This window comes from Phyllobates terribilis, unplaced genomic scaffold (genome assembly GCF_046119375.1).
Source record: "Phyllobates terribilis strain yellow unplaced genomic scaffold, ASM4611937v1 Scaffold_291__1_contigs__length_2406647, whole genome shotgun sequence".
Lineage (NCBI taxonomy): Eukaryota > Metazoa > Chordata > Amphibia > Anura > Dendrobatidae > Phyllobates > Phyllobates terribilis.
This window is the reverse complement of record NW_027363051.1, coordinates 505258-532327: the sequence shown is the minus strand read 5'-3', so window position 1 is coordinate 532327 and position 27070 is coordinate 505258. Positions and strand designations below refer to the sequence as shown.

Genomic DNA, 27070 nt, shown 5'->3' with positions numbered 1-27070 from the left:
AAAATCACAGTTAGTTGGCTAGCTGCTAGTGGTCATAACCATGGATACCTAAGGTCCTGCGATGCTCTGCACATGAGGTAAGAGAGCTAGCCAACCAAAAATACTATACTACATTTCTAATTGAAGGTATTTGCTAATATTATTACTATTATTACACCTACTACATATTGGGATGGGATCTTGGAGATGGGAGGACCCCTTTAACTGACAAAAAACAAAAGAAATGAACTGGAATATAAATGAGTGTACATGCAGCATGTAAGAGCGTGTTCACACATGGCCCAAATAGGGTCACTGTGTAATTTTGATCAAAATTAAAGTCAAACTAGTAAGAATTGAAAAAATTGTCCTAATCAGAAAGGTGAAAACAGTCTCGTGGGTGAAAGTGTTAATAGGAACCTGTAATTAGGTTTTGGGTTAGAAAGCCACAACTATTTCATTATGTCTCTGGGGTTTTGTGTTTTACCACTTTTCTCCATACACAGGATTACACAATAGTGAGGAAGACTCCGGGGGAGGGTGTGACTCCCATCATCCATCTCCAGGAGTCAGGAGGGCGGAGCCCGGACCCCATCACAGAGCCTCCCCCGCACCCCCCGATACATGAGAGGAAGAAGAAGATCCTAGAGCTCAGCAACAAGATGATTGAGCTGCTGAGCGGAGAGGTGACTGCTGGGACATTATACAGGACAGCACTGGAGGATTCTGGGTGATGAGCAGAGGTGACTGCTGGGACATTATACAGGACAGCACTGGAGGATTCTGGGTGGTGAGTGGAGAGGTGACTGCTGGGACATTATTCAGGACGGCACTGGAGGATTCTGGGTGATGAGCGGAGAGGTGACTGCTGGGACATTATACAGGACAGCACTGGAGGATTCTGGGTGATGAGCGGAGAGGTGACTGCTGGGACATTATTCAGGACGGCACTGGAGGATTCTGGGTGATGACCGGAGAGGTGACTGCTGGGACATTATACAGGACAGCACTGGAGGATTCTGGGTGATGACCGGAGAGGTGACTGCTGGGACATTATACAGGTCGGCACTGGAGGATTCTGGGTGATGACCGGAGAGGTGACTGCTGGGACATTATACAGGACAGCACTGGAGGATTCTGGGTGATCACCGGAGAGGTGACTGCTGGGACATTATACAGGACAGCACTGGAGGATTCTGGGTGATGAGCGGAGAGGTGACTGCTGGGACATTATACAGGACAGCACTGGAGGATTCTGGGTGATCACCGGAGAGGTGACTGCTGGGACATTATACAGGACAGCACTGGAGGATTCTGGGTGATGAGCGGAGAGGTGACTGCTGGGACATTATACAGGACAGCACTGGAGGATTCTGGGTGATGAGCGGAGAGGTGACTGCTGGGACATTATACAGGACAGCACTGGAGGATTCTGGGTGATGACCGGAGAGGTGACTGCTGGGGCATTATACAGAACAACACTGGAGGATTCTGGGTGATGACGGTGTTGTTGTCAGGTTCCTATAAGGTGTCAGGACGTCGCTGTCTATCTCTCCATGGAGGAGTGGGAGTATCTAGAAGGACACCAGGATCGGTACCAGGAGGTGATGATGGACGAGCTCCGGCCTCTGACATCACCAGGTGAGAGGAGACTCTTGTTGGCTCCGGTGGATGTGATGACGTCTCTCGGCCTCGTCCTATAATAGATGATTTTTCTCCAGACTTGCTCTGGTTTTCTCTACATTTTCTCACAGCTTTCATTCCCTGATTATTCTCTTCTGATCTGTGAGTCGCGGTTTCTCCGCTGTCGTCTTCATCAGTCTTGAGTCTTCGTCCTCGGCGGCTTTTTTCAGAATCTTTCACCTTCCTTAGAGCATCGGTCACATTTTGTCTGCAGATTTCCCAATGGAATTTTTCATAAAGTCCCACATTCAATATAACAGTGGATTGTCCTTTGCTTTCCTTATGAGGAGGTCAGAGTTCTCGTTAAGTTCTTTCAGAGCTCGTTGCTCTGATATCATTAGATTATGATATTTCTGTCCTTGAAATTTTGTGTTCCTTTTTAATGTAAGTAGTTCATCTTCAATCATTTCCTAGAAAACATCCAAGACTGGTGGACGAGACTTGACCGGATAGTAATAGAGATTTTTTTTATAACAAATGATTGAAAGTAACTGTCTGTTGTGTTGAATCGCTGGAGTTTTATGATCAAGAAGTGAACTCTGTTCATCATAAGTTCCAGTTCTATTGGGAACATTATCATGAGAAACTTCTTGTAACGAGTTCTCCATGTTCTCATTCTGTTCATTGACCATGAAATGACAACACAAAGTGAAAGTTCTCACAAATTTATTCACATCTAATAAAGTTCTATGAACGTCAAACTCAATTGTCGGGGAGAAGGTTAAGCCTTTGGATAGAACTGTAACTTCAGCCTCTGTTAATTACTGTCACTAAAGAGATGAAGCGTTTTCTTCAAAGGCCTAAAAATATATCTTTATTATTAAAAAATTTAAAAAAAAACATATAGAGGAACACCATATGTATTCATATACAAATACAATATATACAAAAAGTGAGGTACAAGTTCAGGAAGAACAATGGTGGTATACCTGGATATAGCACTTGGTGTACTGCACTGCTACATCTAAGGCCCAGACCAAAGGTGAAATTATCCTATTAAGTAAATACGAAATATGGGTCCAATTATATGTTAGAGAGTATACTAATGCGTAAAGGTCCATAGCATACATCACATAAGTAATATATAATATCAGTTATTTATATCATTATCATTATAATGAAAAAGTTTCTGACTAGAGAAACACTATCACAAGTAAGCATTATACCTCATAGACATAAAGGATATAGTAATAACCATATAAAGTGATAGGTTCAGTCAGTATGCTGGGCAAAGGTGATACAAATAAGCATCAACAGACCAAGTGCAATAGGACACAATAGATAGACATAATGGTAATGTTACCAGCAGTGCAGGAAACCAGGGACCCAACCAGCAAAGGCTAAACAGACAGCTGCCGGCTGATATTAATAGCCTGGGAATTGGATATTGTCCCCCTCCCAGTGCAAGAACACCAGCACTCAGCTGCCCAAGAATTCATAAGATGCACCATTTCTGGCGCCTAGCCTCGGCTCTTTCCACTTGCCCTGGTGCGGTGGCGAGTGGGGTAATACTATTGGGGTTGATGTTAGCTTTGTAATGTTTGCTGACTTCGAGCCCAGGGGTTAGTAATGGAGAGGCGTCTATAAGACACCCCCATTACTAACTCCGTAAGTTTAGTTAAAAAAGCACACACACAGAGCAAAGTCCTTTAATTGAAATGAACACTCCCAGACCCTCTTTTACCCTTTATAAAGATCAAATTAAAATACAAAATAATCCTCACCTGTCCGCAGATAATCCTTATGTGATGCTGTCCAACAAAAATCCCCAGCCATGCTACATCTGGATTGTTTGATGTGACCGCTCAGCAAGCCAGTAGCGTGAGAATGCTCCTGCAGTGTCTAGCGCTGCTCTGACTAAGGTCACCGGAGTTCATAGCCGATGAGCTCTGGTCACCTTACTGACGTCACTGCTCGCTGCACTGACCAGTGTGTCCTGGCTGGCGGGCTGAGCCATCGCTCAACACACCATACAGATGTAGCAGAGCTGGAGTTCGTCACGGGACATCATCAGTATGGATTATCTGCCGACAGTTCAGGATGACTTTGTTTTTTTTTATTTTTCTTTGGATATTATTAAATGGGTAAAAGGGTCGGGAAGTGTTTTGTTCAAATAAAGGACTTTGCTCTGTGTATGTGTTTTTTACTTAAACTGATGGGGGTTAGTAATGTGGGTGTCTTGTAGACGCCTCTCCATTACTAACCCTGGGCTTGAGATCAGCTGACATTACAAAGCTGACATCAACCCCAATATTATTACCCCATTTGCCACTGCACCAGGGAAAGTGGGAAGAGCCGAGGCTAATGGATGCACCATTTTTTGGGCGGCTGCAGGCTGATGTTATTAGTTTGGGAGGGGGTACAATATGCGTGGCCCCTTCCTAGGCTATTAATACCAGCCTGCAGCTGTCTGCCTAGCCTTTTCTGGTTATTAAAAATAGAAGGGGCCCCCACATCATTTTTTTGGGAGGGGGTCACCCCTTGTTAATAACCAGTAAAGGCTACGCAGATGTTAATATTAATCCCCTGGGAAGATCTATGTATATTAATGTTTATTACCCGCTTCCCAGACTATAAGCATCAGCTGTCCGCTTTCCCCCTTTGCTTTTTTTACTTTAAATTCTTTAATTATTAGCTAAATCCATGTACAGCAGCTCCACACGCCCTGCCCTGATGATATATCTCACTGACTCATTTCTATCTTTCTAGATCTATAAAAAAATGTTTTATTAGGTAGAAAATTACCCTGAAATGTCAGAGAATGACCGTCTGTAAAAGCTGATGTTATAAACGCGTTTGATACGGATGTCATACAGATGCGAGACAGGTGAGAGAAGTCGCATCGTACTCGCAAGACAATCATCCTACTTTTCAGGAATATCCGACCAATTTTATTTCAGCCGATGAGTGCGATCCCTTAAATGCGACATGTTAGTAACGGCTGATTGACGTCAAACTGGCCATAGATATAAGTATTGGGGAGCAGGACTGCAGACTTAAAATGCAAAAGGGGAGAACGGAGGAAACTTAAAATTGGTTTTGTAAATTTTGTTTGAAAAATAAGAAATTGCTGATTAAACTTTTACCAAAAAAAATAAATCTGATGTGAAGTAGACATGTGGTAAATGTTAGTTATACCATACAAAATAGTTAATACATATCTGGTTTAAAGGCATAAAAATTAAAAGTCCAACATTTTTTTTGTAAAATTTTCGATATTTTCATAAATAAACGCAAAAAAAATGCCAAATCCTAAATTTACCACTAACATGAAGCACAATGTGTCACGAAAAAACAGTTTCAGAATCAGCGGGATCCGATGAAGCTCCAGAGTTATTACCTCCATAAAGTGACAGTGCTCAGAATTGTAAAACATTGGCCCGGTCAGGAAGGTGAAAACAGACGCGAGAGTGACGGGGTTAAAGGGATGTTTGTTCAGAAGAATATGTATTATGGAGCTTTTCTGTGGAGTCAGACCAGACAATCTCTCCTTGGCTCCCCGTGTGCATCAGTAAGCGCCCATGACCCCGGTGCCGGCTCTCTAGTTGTCCTTTCTACACATTGATAGGTACTAACCGCTGTGTACCGGGTGCTCCCCACAACACCGTCCTTCCGGGTTCTGTGACTTCATCCGTCAGGCGTACATGTGCCCTTTTTTCCTCCTTCAGAGACAAACGCAGATCTTTTTGCGCACTTGCTGCCTATTTTAGTGTTTATATCGAGGCGGATGTTGAGAGTTATCTCCATTTAAAGAAGAATAAGAAAGCGGTAACCCGTCTTTTAATAGAACGGAAGGTTCTCTCCTCTTAGTGATCCCAGAGGATCCTGTCCAGGAGGGAGGCCGTGTCCTCATGGTGACATCATGAGATCTCAAAATACAATCACTGGTAAATGGTAACCGTCCTTCCCCCAATCTCCATAACGGTGAATTAGGAGAGAAGAAACCAATGGATGGAAATGTGGAGCTTTCTCCAGCTCCTCTGTGGTTCCATCCCTGGAAACGAAACTTGGAGAAGTTGTGTTTCTTAGTACGGCTGCTCCATCTGACTGACGAGGGTCTTCTCTGTCCCTCTCCTCAGGGTCCTCATCCTCCGAGTGCAGAGCAGAGAGCATTAGGCTTTGGCCTCGCTGATTATCACTTCATACTTGAGGCCACAATGTGCTGGGACCTCTGTACCGGTGGTGAGGACCACAACAATGTAATTTATTCCCTGATACATAACCATAGAATTACTAGTTCTGAGAGACGAGTCTCATATATAGACAGATACACGGCAGGTCATGTATTCAGTCTGTGTGTCTCCACAGATGGATCCAGGAGGAGAAATCCACCAGAGAGATGTTCCCGTCCTCTGTATTCACAGGACTGTCCAGAGGAGAATCACAACATCCCGGAGGATCATCAGGTAGATGACACTGAAGTCCCCACAACATCGGACCATGAAGTGATGGGACCTGAGCTCATCTTACATTTTTATTTTTAGGGTGAAGATCTGGTTGATATTAAGGTTGAGGTTATACATGGAGCACAAGAGGCGATCGCAATATGGGCCGATCAGCAGGGTGAGGAGGGAGACTGTCATGTCTGTTCTGTGGTCACCTACTACTACTCCCATAATTTCATCATAACATGTGTGGTAGATCGCTCACACGGAGGTAGACACAGGTACACTGTTTCTTTAAAAACTTCTCGTTGGTTTATTGAAATGCAGCATAAACCAACACTGAGTCCATAAAAGAAATCACGGCCCTTTGGCCAAAAAGTTCTCGTTGGTTTATTAAAATGCAGCATAAACCAACACTGAGTCCATAAAAGAAATCACGGCCCTTTGGCCAAAACAGGAAACAAAGCAAAATGGTAACACAAAAGCACAGTCTTTGTGATAGCAGGGATCCACCTGCTGAGAGTTCAGCAACTCCACTTGGTTCAAGAAAAACAAACACAAGATCCTCTCTGGAGCTAGCTTCTCCAGACACTGAACACTGAATGCCTCAGTAGGACTTGTATTTAAATCAAAGACCACACTCTGAGATGGAGATATGGTGAATGACCTCCCACCCTTCACAATGATCATTCACAAAAAACACTCCCTTTTAACATGGAAGTTTAACCTCTTTAAGCAAATAGCATGTTGGAGCAAATTTCATGGTTTCAATTCACAGAAGCTAATAGCCTCCATGAAATATATCTTCCCTCTATCACTTTACCAGTGACTTTGCCACACATGACACAATCTATTCCGTCACTGTGTGTTTCCTACAGATGGATTCAGGAGGAGAAATCCACCAGAGAGATATCCACGTCCTCTGTATTCCCAGGACTGTCCAGAGGAGAATCACAATGTCACGGAGAGTCATCAGGTAGACTGTGCTGAGCCCTGTACCGGATCTGTATATAGGGGACATTTCTGATTGAGGTCATAGATGTCACAGATTTTCGTGGTTTCTTGTATTGTGCTGATTGTTACATCTGATATATCAGGAGGAAGATCCAACTAGGAATAAAGTGAAGGACGAGACAGAAGAAGAAGCGATGACGGGGGGGGATCAGCCGTGTGTGAGTGACGGGAAGGAGGAGATTCCAGTAGATGTTTCCACAGGTATGTAATAATGACCGGCGTGTGATCATGATGATGACCGGCGTGTGATGATGATGATGACCGGTGTGTGATATTGTATGAAGTCTCCGGTGCAGTGAAGCTTTATCTGCTGTCCTCATCACAGCAGAAGCGTCCGGTGATGGCGCGGCTGCTCCTGTAGAGTCCGGCTGTGCACTGATGAATAACGGGGCCGCCTTCACACCTCTTCTTTATGATTAGGAATCACGTATTAGTTTTCCTTCACCTTCTATAATATTCCTTCCATCCTTTACGTCCATATTTTCCTTACACAAGTCCCTGCTTCCATATAAATGACTGAGCCTGTGTTCCAGGTTATGAATCTCCCTGTCCTATGGATCTCGGTGATGTAGCAGCCACTGCCTGGTGCTGACGAGTGACGACACATGTCACATGTAGAGTCGTCCTACCTGTCGCCTCTGTTTGCCTCCCACTGCCTCCTACACTGAGGCCGGCGTTCTGGTCCCTCCTCATCCAGGCCGACCGCCCGGTGGCATGAAGACCCCTATGGTAAGTCAGTAAGTGCCATGCTATGGAGGTGTGGGTCAGACATACTGCTGTCGTCCCTCTGCCACTATGGAGGCCATCTTGGATGTCGGAGGACCAGAACACAGGTCTTAGTCAGAGACAAGCGGAGGACACCAGGTAGGTGACAGTACATGACAGTTGTTTAGTCCTCTGTGCCGGGTGGGGAATTGCTTCATCATAAAAGGGATTAGGAGCTCATATCTACAAACAGCTGCGATGGCCGCATCTAGAGTTGTCGTTATCTGACATCATGTTGGTTTTTGAGATCTAGTTCAACCAACGTATAAACATGGAGACTAAATACTACCCAGAGGGGGCGCCCTTTACCATGCACGGATTATATCCCCTGTCAGCGTCTCATTTATGGTGAATCTTGTAATATGGAGAGGTTCACTATATGGAGAATAGTATTGGGCCACACGCATTAATCACTGCAGTCTGGCTTCTCCTTCAGGCCCTGTTGTCCCCCCGGTGTATAACATCCAGCCCTGTCCCACCCCCCAGTATATAACATGTGGCTCCTCGGTATGTATTGGTTACAATTTCAACTACTGGGTGTATAGATCCTGGGGGGCATACTCAGGGGGTGATATGTGCAGGAGAGGCCAGATGTTATACAGGGGTTATATTCACAATAACCAGGGTGTACTTTATTATAAGAGCACATTGTGATTTTGGGAACGTCCCTTTAGAAGAATCTTCACTCTCGGTCTCTCCAGACAAACAAGATGTCGTCTAGGAATCGTCCCCCCATCTGAGCCTCTAACGTGAATAAATAATTCTCTTTCCAACAGTGAAATACATAAATTACCAAAAGAAGGTAAGAAGATGTCCTCATCCAGGTTCCGAAAGTTTTACGTTTTTTTGTTTTTGTTTTTTACCAATAAATTGGATGAAATTCTTTTTCCGACAAGAATTGTTACCAAAGAAAGAAACTGCTGCTCAGATTCCCGGCCGTTCCTCCGACATTTATGAATGACATGATAACTGGGTGTCACCGTTCTCCATACATGTGTCCCCACACTTCTCACACTCAGCGCTGATTGGACAATGTAGGGGAACAATGGTAACGCCCAGTTGTCAGTATTTCCTTACATTTATAGGGTGAATAGCAGGAGAACTGCGCAGCTTAGTGACCAATAACATTATGACTCCGGAAATGAGAGGAGGAAAAATAAAAAAATCAATAAAATAATGTATCTGTAAGGCCGATAATGGGGGAAATGATTTACAGATAAAATGACCAAACTGTTAGAACCTTGCTCTTAGGTTTTTTCCTTTGCTGGTCACATGACCTTGTTGGTCTATTTAATCCTGCTCCGCCCTTCTGGCTTTGCTGGACTTCATTGTATATCTACTTTCTAGCTAGCCTGTGCTCTGTGTCTTGCTCTGTTAGTTTGCTTGGTCTACGGACCTCTATGTTCTATATATTTTGTTTGTTCGTCTGTCTGCTACTATTTCTGTTAGGAGGTGTCCCATATTCCTCCCAGTCCTTAGTACTTGTAGGGATTCCTTCCCCACATCTATAGGTCTCCGTACAGACTAGCTTAGGACTTTAGCAGGTCTGATCGCAGGATCAGGTCCCCTGTTACATCGTAGGGATTAAGCTGAGTTCTATTGCAGGGACAGATCTCCTCTCTTTCCTTAGCTCTGGTAGCAGAACATATCACAAACAACTTACAATCCTAGAATGTTCTGGTTGGAGGGGATCACCTCCAGGGTCCCCGTATCCAGCCCCCTGCTCAATGCAGGACTCACCATCTCAGACAGATGTCTGTCCGGCCTCTGTTGGATTGTTTCTTCCATTCTTGATGGTTTATTTCTCATTACTGACCTCGCTGTATGAGGAGCTTTTTTGTGGGGGATGAGTTGTTTTTCTCATCTTGTTACTTTATCATCTTTATTCTGCTGTTATTTTTTAGAATTTTTCTCTCTTCATGAGCTGCACAAGTTGAGTGATAAAACGACCGTCCACCCTGAGACTGAGAAGCGACTATACGGTTATCATATATAGACTCCCTTCCTTGTGTCCTCCATCTGCCTCCTGTAACGGTGAACCGATGGAGGAAACCTGGCCGTTCCTAATAATAAGGCGCTTACACACAGTCTCCATACAGCCGGTCCCAGAGGTTTCCCGGCTTCCATCTTTTCACCACTGTACAGTGATCTGGACTTACAGCACAGACACCGGGGCTGCTCCACATAGTAGTGCTGGCTGGTAGAGCGAGCTGGCAGAAGAAGGTCGACATGTCAGATCTGACCCAAAGATGGCAGGTGCTAGACAATCAAGAAGCGGGACGAGGTCAGAATCAGGAAGACGAGTAACAATGGTCCTGTAGATGGAGGCCTAAGTCATCCCGGGGTATTATGGAAGCCAGACAAGGTTACCAAAAACAAACAGGAGCAATGAAAGCAGGTGCAGAATACATCTGTAACTGGTGACGCCCCGCAGACTGCTGGGAGATTAATAGGATGTGGCGCTGCCCCATAGGTCACAACACAGGAAGGCAGGGGAGGGTGGGGTAGACGTACTACTGCACTCCCCATACCACTGCACTGGCCGTCCTGGAAGCCGGGGGAAGAGACCACCGATCTGAGCTGAGGGGGCAGCGGAGGGCAGAGGACCCCATAGGGGACTGTACAGGGAAATGTGTAGTGTTCAGTCCCGGGGTGGAGGGTCGCTGTAACTGCGGTAATACAACTGATCCAAGCCAATAACAATATATTTATTTCATTTTCTTTTAGGACTTTTCTACAATAAATACTTTGTTTCTTTTCAGACATTTTTGTGTTGCCAAATCCTGGCGGCCATAAACCATAAGCGATGTATTGTTACATGGTGACAGTATTCCTCATTGTTCCCATATAATAGACATAACGTCCTGATCAGTCTTTATTACACAAGAATAAGAGGAATAAACTTCATGAATTGTAAGAATAGACGAGATGGAAATGGGAAACTTTGTCCCCGGAGTCTCCACAGAAATCTGCGTATTTCTTCTTCCGTCTCAGGATTCTCGGTTCCGGGGTAAAATCTCTATTCAGTTAGGAAACATTGTTCCATCACTGAGATCGGAGGTGACGGCCGCTCCTGATAAGATTCTGTGTAGGGGGAGGGGAGAGGAGGGCGGGGCTAGAGGCCGAGCTCCTCCCATCTACATGGACTCTGACCAGTAGTGACCGTCCTCTCCTATCTCAGTAATGGGACGCGTACACCCGGCGTCAGAGGCTCAATGCAGTGAGGAGGAGAAGCCACGCGCATGCGGTAGGTTTGTCATGTTCTCAAGCCCCCAAAGCCGTGATGACATGCTAAGTGGGACGACTACTCTGGGGTCACGAGCGCCTCATCGACAAGTCAAAGGCCTCATTTACATATCATAAACTTTAGAAATACAATACTTTTTCTAAAGATCTGTTTGTGTGTTTAATGTAATAGAGATGTTAGACGGAGAGTTTATATCTGCAGACACAGCTGCTGCGGGTTCTGGGGGCACAGGGAACGGACAGTTTCCCTTTAAACATAATTTTTAAGGACATATATTTAGTGTTTTGGGCAGGGGCGGATGTATCACATGTGCAGTAGGTTCAGCTGCATATAGACCAAGTAATGTAGGGAGGCTCCAGGGGATAAGGAGGCTCTGTGGTGTAGGGAGGCTCCAGGGGATAAGGAGGATCCATGGTGTAGGGAGGCTCCAGGGCATAAGCAGGCTCTGTGGTGTAGGGAGGCTGCAGGGGATAAGGAGGATCCATGGTGTAGGGAGGCTCCAGGGGATGATAAGGATCCGTGGCGTAGGGAGGCTCCAGGGGATAAGGAGGATCCGTGGTGTACGGAGGCTCCAGGGGATAAGGAGGATCCGTGGTGTAGGGAGGCTCCAGGGGATAAGGAGGATCCGTGGTGTAGGGAGGCTCCAGGGGATAAGGATGATTCGTGGTGTAGGGAGGCTCCAGGGGATAAGGATGATTCGTGGTCTAGGGAGGCTCCAGGGGATAAGGAGGATGCATGGTGTAGGGAGGCTCCAGGGGATAAGGAGGATCCGCAGTGTAGGGAGGCTCCAGGGGATGATGAGGATCCTTGGTGTAGGCAGGCTCCAGGGGATGATGAGGATCCTTGGTGTAGGCAGGCTCCAGGGGATGATGAGGATCCGTGGTGTAGGGAGGCTCCAGGGGATGATGAGGATCCGTGGTGTAGGGAGGCTCCAGGGGATAAGGAGGATCCATGGTGTAGGGAGGCTCCAGGGGATAAGCAGGCTCTGTGGTGTAGGAAGGCTCCAGGGGATAAGCAGGCTCTGTGGTGTAGGGAGGCTCCAGGGGATAAGGAGGATCCGTGGTGTAGGGAGGCTCCAGGGAATGATGAGGATCCGTGGCGTAGGGAGGCTCCAGGGGATAAGGAGGATCCGTGGTGTAGGGAGGCTCCAGGGGATAAGGAGGATCCGTGGTGTAGGGAGGCTCCAGGGGATAAGGAGGATCCGTGGTGTAGGGAGGCTCCAGGGGATAAGCATGATTCGTGGTGTAGGGAGGCTCCAGGGGATAAGGATGATTCGTGGTCTAGGGAGGCTCCAGGGGATAAGGAGGATCCATGGTGTAGGGAGGCTCCAGGGGATAAGGAGGATCCGTGGTGTAGGGAGGCTCCAGGGGATGATGAGGATCCTTGGTGTAGGGAGGCTGCAGGGGATGATGAGGATCCGTGGTGTAGGGAGGCTCCAGGGGATAAGGAGGATCCGTGGTGTAGGGAGGCTCCAGGGGATAAGGAGGATCCGTGGTGTAGGGAGGCTCCAGGGGATAAGGATGATTCGTGGTGTAGGGAGGCTCCAGGGGATAAGGATGATTCGTGGTCTAGGGAGGCTCCAGGGGATAAGGAGGATCCATGGTGTAGGGAGGCTCCAGGGGATAAGGAGGATCCGTAGTGTAGGGAGGCTCCAGGGGATGATGAGGATCCTTGGTGTAGGGAGGCTCCAGGGGATGATGAGGATCCGTGGTGTAGGGAGGCTCCAGGGGATGATGAGGATCCGTGGTGTAGGGAGGCTCCAGGGGATAAGGAGGATCCGTGGTGTAGAGAGGCTCCAGGGGATAAGGAGGATCCATGGTGTGGGGAGGCTCCAGGGGATAAACAGGCTCTGTGGTGTAGGGAGGCTCCGGGGGATAAGCAGGCTCTGTGGTGTAGGGAGGCTCCAGGGGATAAGGAGGATCCGTGGTGTAGGGAGGCTCCAGGGGATAAGGAGGATCCGTGGTGTAGAGAGGCTCCAGGGGATAAGGAGGATCCATGGTGTAGGGAGGCTCCAGGGGATAAACAGGCTCTGTGGTGTAGGGAGGCTCCAGGGGATAAGGAGGATCTGTGGTGTAGGGAGGCTCCAGGGGATAAGGATGATCCGTGGTGTAGGGAGGCTCCAGGGGATAAATAGGCTCTGTGGTGTAGGGAGGCTCCAGGGGATAAGGAGGATCCGTGGGGTAGGGAGGCTCCAGGGGATAAGGAGGATCCGTGGTGTAGGGAGGCTCCAGGGGATAAACAGGCTCTGTGGTTTAGGGAGGCTCCAGGGGGTAAGGAGGATCCGTGGGGTAGGGAGGCTCCAGGGGATAAGGAGGATCCGTAGTGTAGGGAGGCTCCAGGGGATAAACAGGCTCTGTGGTGTAGGGAGGCTCCAGGGGGTAAGGAGGATCCATGGTGTAGGGAGGCTCCATGGGATAAGGAGGCTCTGTGGTGTAGGGAGGCTCCAGGGGATAAGGAGGATCCGTGGTGTAGGGAGGCTCCATGGGATAAGGAGGCTCTGTGGTGTAGGGAGGCTCCAGGGGATAAGGAGGCTCTGTAGTGTAGGGAGGCTCCAGGGGATAAGCAGGCTCTGTGGTGTAGGGAGGCTCCAGGGAATAAGCAGGCTCTATGGTGTAGGGAGGCTCCGGGGGATAAGCAGGCTCTGTGGTGTAGGGAGGCTCCAGGGGATAATCAGACTCCGTGGTGTAGGGAGGCTCCAGAGGATAAGGAGGATCCGTGGTGTAGGGAAGCTCCAGGGGATAAGGAGGATCCGTGGTGTAGGGAGGCTCCAGGGGATAAGCAGGCTCTGTGGTGTAGGGAGGCTCCAGGGGATAAGCAGGCTCTGTGGTGTAGGGAGGCTCCAGGGGATAAGCAGACTCCGTGGTGTAGGGAGGCTCCAGAGGATGAGGAGGATCCATGGTGTAGGGAGGCTCCAGGGGATAAGCAGGGTCCGTGGTGTAGTGAGGCTCCAGGGAATAAGCAGGCTCTGTGGTGTAGGGAGGCTCCAGGGGGTAAGGAGGATCCATGGTGTAGGGAGGCTTCAGGGGATGATGAGGATCCATGGTGTAGGGAGGCTCCAGGGGATGATGAGGATCCGTGGTGTAGGGAGGTTCCAGGGGATGATGAGGATCCATGGTGTAGGGATGCTCCAGGGGATGATGAGGATCCGTGGTGTAGGGAGGCTCCAGCGGATAAGGAGGATCCGTGGTGTAGGGAGGCTCCAGGGGATAAGGAGGCTCCGTGGTGTAGGGACGCTCCAGGGGATAAGGAGGATCTGTGGTGTAGGGAGGCTCCAGGGGATAAGCAGGCTCTGTGGTGTAAGGAGGCTCCAGGGGGTAAGGAGGATCCATGGTGTAGGGAGGCTCCAGGGGATGATGAGGATCCGTGGTGTAGGGAGGCTCCAGGGGATGATGAGGATCCGTGGTGTAGGGAGACTCCAGGGGATAAGGAGGATCCGTGGTGTAGGGAGGCTCCAGGGGATAAGGAGGATCCGTGGTGTAGGGAGGCTCCAGGGGACAAGGAGGGTCCGTGGTGTAGGGAGGCTCCAGGGGATAAGGAGGATCTGTGGTGTAGGGAGGCTCCAGGGGATAAGGAGGATCCGTGGGGTAGGGAGGCTCCAGGGGATAAGGAGGATCCGTTGTGTAGGGAGGCTCCAGGGGATAAACAGGCTCTGTGGTGTAGGGAGGCTCCAGGGGGTAAGGAGGATCCGTGGGGTAGGGAGGCTCCAGGGGATAAGGAGGATCCGTAGTGTAGGGAGGCTCCAGGGGATAAACAGGCTCTGTGGTGTAGGGAGGCTCCAGGGGGTAAGGAGGATCCATGGTGTAGGGAGGCTCCATGGGATAAGGAGGCTCTGTGGTGTAGGGAGGCTCCAGGGGATAAGGAGGATCCGTGGTGTAGGGAGGCTCCATGGGATAAGGAGGCTCTGTGGTGTAGGGAGGCTCCAGGGGATAAGGAGGCTCTGTAGTGTAGGGAGGCTCCAGGGGATAAGCAGGCTCTGTGGTGTAGGGAGGCTCCGGGGGATAAGCAGGCTCTGTGGTGTAGGGAGGCTCCAGGGGATAAGCAGACTCCGTGGTGTAGGGAGGCTCCAGAGGATAAGGAGGATCCGTGGTGTAGGGAAGCTCCAGGGGATAAGGAGGATCCGTGGTGTAGGGAGGCTCCAGGGGATAAGCAGGCTCTGTGGTGTAGGGAGGCTCCAGGGGATAAGCAGGCTCTGTGGTGTAGGGAGGCTCCAGGGGATAAGCAGACTCCGTGGTGTAGGGAGGCTCCAGAGGATAAGGAGGATCCATGGTGTAGGGAGGCTCCAGGGGATAAGCAGGGTCCGTGGTGTAGTGAGGCTCCAGGGAATAAGCAGGCTCTGTGGTGTAGGGAGGCTCCAGGGGGTAAGGAGGATCCATGGTGTAGGGAGGCTTCAGGGGATGATGAGGATCCATGGTGTAGGGAGGCTCCAGGGGATGATGAGGATCCGTGGTGTAGGGAGGCTCCAGGGGATGATGAGGATCCATGGTGTAGGGATGCTCCAGGGGATGATGAGGATCCGTGGTGTAGGGAGGCTCCAGCGGATAAGGAGGATCCGTGGTGTAGGGAGGCTCCAGGGGATAAGGAGGCTCCGTGGTGTAGGGACGCTCCAGGGGATAAAGAGGATCTGTGGTGTAGGGAGGCTCTAGGGGATAAGCAGGCTCTGTGGTGTAAGGAGGCTCCAGGGGGTAAGGAGGATCCATGGTGTAGGGAGGCTCCAGGGGATGATGAGGATCCGTGGTGTAGGGAGGCTCCAGGGGATGATGAGGATCCGTGGTGTAGGGAGACTCCAGGGGATAAGGAGGATCCGTGGTGTAGGGAGGCTCTAGGGGATAAGGAGGATCCGTGGTGTAGGGAGGCTCCAGGGGATAAGGAGGGTCCGTGGTGTAGGGAGGCTCCAGGGGATAAGGAGGATCTGTGGTGTAGGGAGGCTCCAGGGGATAAGCAGGCTCTGTGGTGTAGGGAGGCTCCAGGGGATAAGCAGGCTCTGTGGTGTAGGGAGGCTCCAGGGGATAAGCAGGCTCTGTGGTGTAGGGAGGCTCCAGGAGATAAGGAGGATCCGTAGTGTAGGGAGGCTCCAGGGGATGATGAGGATCCTTGGTGTAGGGAGGCTCCAGGGGATGATGAGGATCCGTGGTGTAGGGAGGCTCCAGGGGATGATGAGGATCCATGGTGTAGGGAGGCTCCAGCGGATAAGGAGGATCCGTGGTGTAGGGAGGTTCCAGGGGATAAGGAGGATCCGTGGTGTAGGGAGGCTCCAGGGGATGATGAGGATCCGTGGTGTAGGGAGGCTCCAGGGGATAAGCAGGCTCCGTGGTGTAGGGAGGCTCCAGGGGATGATGAGGATCCGTGGTGTAGGGAGGCTCCAGGGGATAAGGAGGATCCGTGGTGTAGGCAGGCTCCAGGGGATGATGAGGATCCATGGTGTAGGGAGGCTCCAGGGGGTAAGGAGGATCCGTGGTGTAGGGAGGCTCCAGGGGATAAGAAGGATCCGTGGTGTAGGGAGGCTCCAGGGGATAAGAAGGATCCGTGGTGTAGGGTGGTTAATGGAATAAGGAGGCTCCAGAGGGGACATGGAGGCCCATTTGCACTACAGGTTGCTCACATACTGGAATCGTTGCACTTTCTGCCACTGTAGATTTTTCTTCTCAGACATTGGGAGAAGGACTCCCCTGGGTCCGGTAATTAGGATTTAACCCTGTAATATGATTTTGGTGCTATTTCATTCTTCTAAGGGTTCGTATCATGTCCTTAGTAGGGTTCAGCGAGTATGTTCTGTCCGAGTATGGTCGGACCGAGCTCCAAGTATTTACAGCAGCTCGGTGATAAGGTTAGATCGCTCCCGTGTGTATGATTTGCAACTGTTTGACAGTTTTATTACATGGGAGGAATGTGTAAGAAATAGACATTCCTCACATGTAATAAAGCTGTCAAACAGTCGCAAATCAAGCGATTCAACCATATCACCGAGCAGCTATAAATACTCGGAGCTCGGCCCGAGCATATTCGCCAAAAGGGTTAATAGAACATACTCGCTCAACACTAGTCCTTAGGCATACTGTGGACATGATTACGGTGGCCACCTTTATGAAGCCCACCTTCGTGATTAGACAATCTCATTTGCATGCAGTAATAAAAGATTAAAACTCCATTGTTAATTGTGTGGACACTTTTCTACACTGAGGGCATGATAGGAAGCTTGAGAGAGTGAAATGGCACTGGTGGTACATTAAGGGGGTAAATCCTGATGACAGGTTCCCTTTAAGAACTGTCTATTTGCTGTCTAGTCTCTGCCACCCCTGACTTGTGCCAATGTCACCAGTTTATAAGTGTTATTCACTTTACCCGTCATTGTGTTAATGTTATGGCATGTAGTTGTCTTCCTTATTACCGGTACTTTCACTGACGAGGGTCTTCATTGTGAGATCCAGAAAATACATTCAGAAATCTCTTTTGTGTTGTAGATTAGATGTGATTTTTTTTCTATCTTTCATCCTGATAGGAAATCCTTGTGGGAATAAAGGTTTATCACTAAATTGTAAAAAAGAAGATATCAGGAAGCACTCTAATGGAGAAAACCTCATCACCCTTCCTGCACCTCCTGGACTTTACAGCACTTCACCTTCTTATAATCCTCCTGATCATGAGGAATCATCTCCTGAGCAATCTCACATTGTTACCACAATTCCAGGTGACACAGTGGATACAAGACTTCAGTGTGACAAGCAACTTACTAAAAGCTCAGCTCAGACACAAAGAAAACACAAAGGAGAAAAGCCATACTCCTGTTCAGAATGTGGGAAATGCTTTACAAAGAAATATAATCTTATTACACATCAGAGAAGTCACACAGGAGAGAAGCCATATTCATGTACAGAATGTGGGAAATGCTTTACAGATAAAGGGAATCTTATTACACATCAGAGAATTCACACAGGAGAGAAGCCGTATTCATGTTCAGAATGTGGGAAATGCTTTACATATAAATCAAGATTTATTACACATCAGAGAATTCACACAGGAGAAAAAACATTTTCATGTTCAGTATGTGGGAAATGCTTTACAGATAAAAGGACTCTTATTAGACATCAGAAAACTCACACAGGAGAGAAGCCATATTCCTGTTCAGAATGTGGGAAATGCTTTACATATAAATCAAATTGTGTTATACATGAGAGAATTCACACAGGAGAAAAGACATTTTTATGTTCAGTATGTGGGAAATGCTTTATTGATAAAAAGACTCTTATTAGACATCAGAAAACTCACACAGGAGAGAAGCCATATTCCTGTTCAGAATGTGGGAAATGCTTTACAGAGAAATCAAAATGTGTTAGACATGAGAGAATTCACACAGGAGAAAAGCCATTTTCATGTTTGGAATGTGGGAAGTTCTTCACGGAAAAAGGGAGTCTTATTATACATCAGAGAATTCACACAGGAGAGACTCCATATTCATGTTCAGAATGTGGGAAATGCTTTACAGATAAAGGGACTCTTATTAGACATCAGAAAACTCACACAGGAGAGAAGCCATATTCCTGTTCAGAATGTGGGAAATGCTTTACAGAGAAATCAAAATGTGTTAGACATGAGAGAATTCACACAGGAGAAAAGCCATTTTCATGTTTGGAATGTGGGAAGTCCTTCACAGATAAACGGAGTCTTGTGATGCACGAGAGAAGTCACACTGGGGAGAAGCCGTATTCATGTTCACTATGTGGGAAATCTTTTGTAAATAAATCGTATCTTGTTAGACATGAGGGAAGTCATACAGGAAAGAAACTGTAATCATGTACACTGTGTGTTTTAAAATTTTTTAAAAAATTGCTCAGAATAATGAGTACACTTCCTTTGATAAGTAAGATTGTCATTAATATCTCACTGAATACCAGAACAATTTCTAAAATTTTCCTTTCCCCCATGACCAGCGCCACACGAGAGAGGGAATTCACCCAATAAGGACAGGAAGCGTACTGAATAAGAGGGCTGCACCTCTACCCCGCATCATTTTGGTTTCCTGTCCATGAGGGAACCTGAAGCTGAAGAATCAGGAGAGGAAAGTTAAAGGAGAAACTTACCCAGGCCTTGCCTGGAAGAAAGGCTCCTTGTCTATAGTGCCGGTGTCGGGTCCTGGAAGCGCCACCGCTGGTCACTTGAGGGCTCATGTAGATGCGAGCGCTGAAGTTCTTTTGGATGCCTGCTGGCCCCAACAATGTCCCAGACTTGCGCATGTGCAGGAGGCCCTGGTATTGGTGTGCCCTGATGAAGAGCATGCCGGAGACTTCTGACCTGAAGTGTTGGATTTCACTTCCAGGGGGTCTGGGGAAGGCATGTACAAGGGGGTGGGGGAGTTGCTGTGGCTGGTCCCTCTTTTAAAATCAAGCCTGACTGCCAAAAGAGTGGCTTTTCTCTGGCTCTCCTTCCCCATGTGATATGGAGGAACGGCAGTGCCAGGATCAGAGTTCACGCAGCAATGGCAGTCTCATGAGTTGCAGAAGTGACAGTACCACCAACCACGAATAATGGTGTGATTTGATCCAGCCTCTGAATCTGGTACATTATTAAATTCCAGAATGCTGACTGATCTTTGTGAAATTTCACCATGGTAATTAAGTCCCTTTTTCTTGTCTCTAATTACTAGGAACGACTTAAGAAATGTGGCACAAAAGAATAAGGAGTGAACCCTTTGTAGGGATAAGTTACCTGACTTGTGGCAGAAAAGACTCTGTGCAGATTGTATACAGAAAACCGCATGTGAAGAATCCACTAACTTCATGGATTTGAGATCCGTGATCAGGGCACAAGTTAAGAATTCCCTTGAGACCCTTATTCATAAAAAAAGGAATAGAAAGGGAAGGAAAGGGTCCAAAAAACTATCACCTGATTTAGATGAATCTATAAAGTCGGAAGGTGAATGTGGATTGGATTCTTGTTCCTTTTCATTCTTTAATGGCGATACAGGGGGTAGGCCATGCTATCCTATAAAAGTCGCAGATAGGTTGATTAAGGCTGTGAGAGCTACCATGGGCATCTCGGATGCTACGGCCCCCAAATCCATACAAGAGTTCATGTTTTGTAGATTAGAGAAAAAAAAAAGAGACGCATATTTCTAATTAATGAAAAGATTCAGGCTCTCATTAAGAGAAAAAACGAAGAGAAAGGGTTCACTACCATCATCTTCTAAGAGAAGATACCAAAACAAGACTCATGGAATAAGATCCCAAAGATAGACGTAGCAGTGGCCAATTCATCCAAAAAATCTACCTTGCCTTTTGAGGATGTGGATATTCTGAAAGACCATCTGGATAGAAAGGCCGATGGTTACTTAAGACACACCTGGGAGTCCTCGGTGGGTGCCCTGAAGCCAGCGGTCTCTACGACCTGTACAGCCAGATCTATGATTATCTGGTTGCAACAACTAGAAGGTCAACCGAAGGATAATGTCCCAAGGGAAAAGATCGTGGCTGATGCAGGGAGCATCAGCTTTTATTGCAGATGCCTCAACAGACTCAGTGAGGCTGGCAGCCAGGTTAGCGGGCCTCTTTATTGCCACTCATAGGGCGCTATGGGTAAAAAGTTGGCCTGGGGATGTCCAGTCAAAGACCAAACTGTGTTCAATCCCATGTGATGGGGGCTTTCTTTTTGGTCAAGTTCTGGATGACATCTTGGACAAAGCTGGAGATAAAAAGAAAGGATTCCCCAGTTTGTCTATCCCAGAATACAGGAGTACCTTTTGGAATAGAAGATACGGCCGGAAAAGACCTCCTAGGATCAGGGAAAATAGGAAGTCAGAAGACTAAAAAAAAGGTTTCTTGTTTGGGGGGCCGCCTTCAGGTGGAAGGAAGTCTTCCCAGTGATGTCATTCCCCCGGAAGGAGGAATGCTTTCCCTCTTCCTCCATGCGTACAAATAAAATTCATCCCATGTCTGGATTCTAGGGATAGTGGAAGCAGACCTAAAATTGGAATTCCAGACTATCCTTCCACCCCTGCAAACCTTCATGGTGACACCTCTCCGAAGATCTTCCAAGCAATAGTTAGTCCTGGAGGCAGAGTTTTTGGTCCTCTTGGAGGTACCCATAGAAGAATAAGGAAAGGGATTATATTCCCCCCTTTTCTTGATAAAGAAGCTGGATGGCACTTTCAGAGATATAGTAAATTTGAGAGGTCTGAACAGATTTCTGGTATATCAACCCTTCAAGATGAAGTCAAAACAATCGGCTGTAAAACTTCTGTTTCTAGGTTGCTACATCGTGAGGACCTGCGCCGCGGTCAGCTGACTGTGACACGGGTGCCACGTGATGCCGACGGCGCCCCGCCTATCATGACACGGTATGCATCATCAAAGGTCCTCAAACCTATCGATCAGACTATAGACATCCGGTTTTTTACACACGTGGTGATTGGCGTGGGCACATTTAAAAGGGATCACATTGACACTGACACATACCCCCTGACGAAGGTTCGCCGAAACACGCGTTGGGGTAGATGTACACGTGGTGATCACGCTTCAAAAGTTTGGAAATTTCAAGACTGCTGCATCCCTCTGCAAGACAGCTCACAATTTTGGACATTTCAGAGCCCGTCAAAACTCTCTTCTGACTCATTTTGCCAAAGGAAAGGACGTTGCCTAATAATTAAGCACACCTTATATAGGGTGTTGATGTCATTAGTCAACACCCCTCCTCATTACAGAGATGCACATCACCAGATTTACTTAATTGGTAGTTGGCTCTCAATAATATGCAGCTTGGAGTAGGACAACATGTATAAAAAGTATCATGTGATCAAAATACTCATTTGCCTAATAATTCTGAACACAGTGTATATTCAATAAAGATTTATATATTTTTTACATCTAAGTAATGTTTATGGGCTTTATGTCGCTATTTTTTCCTTGGTCATTTTTCTCAGTTGTTTTTGCGATGCCCTCTCGTTAATCGTCCATGAGTCTCCCCGTTGTGGTGGTGTATTAGCTGCGTGATTATGCGGACTCTTCTGTGGTATGTCTTAATGAGAAAAGATGCATACTACCATGTTTCAATCCATGCAGAAGCTGAAAAATTCCCGAGAGTGGCCCTATCCATAAACTAGAGAATCAGACATTTTCAGTTCAGGGCCCCGGCCTTTTGGTCTGTCCATGGCTCCGAGAGTATTTACAAAGATCATAGTGGAGATGACAGCGAATCTTTGTGAACAGAACACCCTAATAATTCCATACTTAGACTATTTCCTGATGGTAGGCAGATCACTAGAACCCTGCATACAGGGATGGTGGATCGGCACTCCGTTAGCGTGGTGCACGTGGAGTAGAATATGCAGAAAGGAAGTAATTCCCGGCACTCACGTATTCAGTGAATAATTGCTCACTAGATCGCTCACTCAGCTGCACACGGAGGTAGACACAGGTACGCTTTCTTTATATCTCTGGTTGGTTTATTAGAATGTGGCATAAACCAACATTGAGTCAATGAAAATAAAACAGCCCTTTGGGCAAAACGGGAAAACAAAAAAATAAATTGGTCACGCAAAACACAGTCCTTGTGTTAGCAGGGGTCCACCTGCTCAGAGTCTAGCAACTCCACAAGGTTCAGGTCAGCTCAACACTAACATGTCTGGAGTTTGCCTCCCCAGACTTACTGAACAAGTAATGCCTCAGCAGACCTTGTATTTAGACCCCAGACCGCACCTTCAGGTGGAGATATGGAGAACAACCTCCCGCCCGCTCTATGGTTGTTCTTATAAAGACATACATTTTACAAGTGGTGACTTAACCCTTCTCAGCAAATGATATGCTGAAGGAAACTTAACGACTTTATTTCACTAAAGCTAATGGCCTCAGGAAAACATATCTCCCCTCCAGCACTTTACCAGTGACTTTGTCACATCTTTTATTTCATTGCCAATTCCAGTGGACATTTCAGCCCGTCCCAGGCTTTTTTCAGCAATACAGTCATCATACAATCACTAGTTTATAAAGGATTACACCTCAGAAGTGACATCAGATGTAAAACAAAAAACCGCCTACCCGATATAATTCTTCATGCATGAATCCCGTATAACATAATTTATTTTTTATTTTATGTATTTTTTGAATTATTATATTATTCACGGCTACGTAGACATTGTTGCATTAAATATAATTAACCAAAGCTATATTGAGGAATCATATGCTATACAGAAGGTTTATTCCTTAGAATATTATAGTGTATCAAATCTATTCTATTAGTTATTTTTAAATTAATCCTCTATTAGATTTATTTCTATTCAATTTACTAATATGAAGTTGAAACATGATTATCTCATTATATTATTATTATTATTATATTATACGTAAATTATCTTATGAAAATAACTTCCACTTGGACTGTGTCGAGTATCATCATTGAAATTACATCAAGTAGGGATTCATCAATATTAAATCAGCGCAACAATGTTGTCTAAAACAAAGAAATACCGTATTTTTCAGACTATAAGATGCACCTAGGTTTTAGAGGAAGAAAGAAAATGTAAGCAAAAAATGTGGTCATGATGCCCTGTTAAGGGGGAGGGGGTCTGCTGCTGACACTGTTATAGGGGTAATGTCCCCCAATTCTGTTAATATTCCCCATCCTGGTCTGTATGGCCCCCTCCTTCCTCTTATACGTGGCCCTCATCACCATCCTGATATGCATGGCACCCCTCATCCCCATCCTGGTCTGCATGGCACCCAAATCCCCCATCTTTGTATACATGGCACCCCAATCTCCTATCCTGGTATGCATGGCACCCCTTGATCCCCATCCTGATATGCTAGGCACCCCTCATCCTGGTAGGCATGGCACCCCTCATCCTGGTATGCATGGTTCCCCTCATCTTGGTATGCATGGCACCCCTCATCCCTCTTCTTGGTATGCATGACACCCCTCATCCTGGTATGCATGGCACCCCTCATCCTGGTATGCATGGCACCCCTCATCCTATTTAATAGATTCCCCTTGTCCACTTTTACTCATCCCCAGTCCCTATCTATTTGCCTTATCCCCCACCATATTTAATTAACCCCTGTCCATAATTAATTGATTGATTCCCCAGACCACAATTAATTGTTTCCCCAGTCCATATTTATTGATATTATTGATACTTATTGATCCCCAGTCCTTAGTTAATTGACCCACCGTCCATACCTATTTATTTGCTTTACCCTATTTAATTAAACCCCCTGTCCATAATTAATTGATTGATTCCCTAGTCCACAATTAATTATTTCCCCAGTCCATACTTATTGATCCCAGTCCATAGTTAATTGACACACCATCCATACTTAATTAATCCACCTGACCCACTCAGCTGATCCCCCGTCCATACTTAATTGATACTTAATTGATCCCCCGTCCATACTTAACTGATCCCGCGCCGATATCTAATCGATACACTTGCACATCCCTAATTGATCCCCGTCCAAACACCTATATATAAATAATTGTGTTTTGTACTTGTACATATATACTGACTGTATCCCCATATTTAGAATGACGTCCATGTTGGCCGGAGCCGTGCAGTGTACATCTTGCGCAATGTATGCATTCCCTGAGCTACCGCTCAGGGATCCATACTGCTGCGAGAGATGTGAGCATATCGTGCACTTGGAAGCCCAAATCCTGGATCTAAGTGCTCAGATAGCGGTACTGAGGAGCATCGACAACATGGAACGGAGTTTGCTGCTCACCGAGCAGACACTCAATGGGTCAACACTGGGGGTGGAGCTTAGTGGGGAAGCGCAGGCTGAACAGGCAGGGAGCTGGGTAACAGTTAGAAGGGATAGAGGGAAGAAGTATAGGAAGGCTGGTTCAGAACCGGCATTATTGGAGCACGACAGATCCTCTGACCGCCGGGGGAGTGTATGCTCCAGTAATGAGGGGGAGGGGGGAAGTGTAGGGCAGGCTAGACAGGTCCTGGTAGTGGGTGACTCTATTATTAGGGGGACAGACAGGGCAATCTGTCACAAAGACCGGGATCGCCGAACGGTGTGCTGCCTCCCTGGCGCTCGAGTCTGGCACATCGCGGATCGGGTTGACAGGTTACTGGGTGGGGCTGGCGAAGACCCAGCGGTCATGGTCCACATTGGCACCAATGACAAAGTGAGTGGTAGATGGAGGGTCCTTAAAAATGATTTCAGGGATCTAGGTAGGAAGCTTAGGGCAAGGACCTCCAAGGTAGTTTTCTCAGAAATACTACCAATCCCGCGAGTCACACAGGAGCGCCAACGGGAGGTTAGGGAGGTGAATAAGTGGCTAAAGAGTTGGTGCAAGGCAGAAGGGTTTGGGTTCATGGAGAACTGGGCCGACTTCGCTGTCGGCTACAGGCTCTACCGTAGGGACGGGCTGCACCTCAATGGGGAGGGTGCAGCGGTGCTGGGGAAGAAGATGGCTAATAGGTTGGAGGAGTCTTTAAACTAGAGACGGGGGGGTGGGGAAACCAAGGAAATAGGTGGGATGTGAGGCAAGCAAGGGGGAAGGGGAGAAGTGAATATAATGAGGGTGGAGAGGGGGGTGGGGATAGTACAGTTAGATCGTTAGAGAAGAATAGGATGCTAAATAACCCCAAAGTTTTATCTTGCATGCTGAACAACGCAAGAAGCCTGACCAATAAGGCGGATGAGCTGCGGGCGCTTATATCGGAGGAGAGGTATGACATCGTAGGTATAACAGAGACTTGGCTAGATGATAGCTACGACTGGGCGGTAAATTTAACAGATTATAGTTTATTTAGAAGGGACCGGAAACAGGGGAAGGGCAGAGGAGTCTGCTTATATGTAAAGTCACGTCTAAAGCCCAGACTAAGGGAAGATATAGGAGAGGGAGAAGAGGGGGTCGAGTCCATGTGGGTAGAGATAGAGGGGGCAAAAAATAATAATAAAATATTACTGGGGGTCTGCTATAAGCCACCCAATATAACAGAGGAGAATGAGAAACTGCTATTAGGACAAATAGACAAAGTAGCAAAACATAATGAGGTGATTGTAATGGGGGATTTCAACTACCCGGATATTGACTGGGAAACAGAAACCTGTAGATTGCAGAAAGGAAAAAGGTTCTTGACAAATATCAAGGATAATTATCTCTCCCAACTAGTGCAGGAACCAACGAGAGGGAAGGCCGTGTTGGACTTAATATTGACTAATAGGCCTGATAGAATAACTGAGGTACAGATAGTGGGGCACCTAGGTAATAGCGACCATAATATTATCGACTTCAAAATGCCCTTCAGTAGGGTTATCAATAAGGGAACAACTAAAACATTAAACTTTAGGAGGGCGAAGTTTGATCAGCTGAAAGAAAACCTTCAACTTATAGACTGGGACAAAGTTCTTAATCAAGGAAATACGAATAGTAAATGGGAAACCTTCAAAAGAATTCTGAATACTCAGTGCGAGAGGTATATACCGTATGGGAATAAAAGGGCCAGAAATAAGAGGAAACCAATATGGTTGAACAAGAACGTAAAAGGGGCGTTAAATAGCAAAAAAGAGGCATTCAAGAGATTAAAACAGGAAAACAGTAAGGAGGCACTAATGTGTTACAAGGAAAAAACGAGAACCTGTAAAAAACAAATAAAAATAGCGAAGGAGGAAACAGAGAGACGTATTGCTAGGGAAAGTAGATCAAATCCCAAACTGTTCTTTACGTATATAAATAGTAAAAGGATTAAATCGGATAATATTGGACCGATAAAAAGTGAGGAAGGGAAAATCATAGAGAAAGATGAGGATAAAGCTAATCTATTAAATAATTTTTTTTCGTCAACTTTCACAAAGGAAAAAGAACTAACAGGCGAAATGAGAAGTGACAAGCTTAATCCTCCACTAAGTATGACAAATCTAACCCAAGCTGGGGTACAGAAACGCCTCAGTAACATTAAAATAAACAAATCACCAGGACCTGATGGCATACACCCACGGGTACTAAGGGAACTAAGTAATGTGATAGACAGACCGTTATATCTTATATTTAAGGACTCTGT

The 27070-nt window shown here is 46.9% G+C and overlaps 1 protein-coding gene across 1 annotated transcript in view; it reads left to right on the top strand.

Moving 5' to 3' along the window:
* LOC141220384 (uncharacterized) overlaps positions 1–19266 on the top strand; it is an 87974-nt gene extending 68708 nt beyond the window's left edge. The window contains exons 7-8 of the mRNA XM_073666317.1: positions 7145–7262; positions 17570–19266. Coding sequence (XP_073522418.1) covers positions 7145–7262; positions 17570–18858 — 1407 coding nt within the window. The 3' untranslated portion in view covers positions 18859–19266. The remainder of the gene's footprint in view (positions 1–7144; positions 7263–17569) is intronic.
* Positions 19267–27070: the final 7804 nt, after the last annotated feature.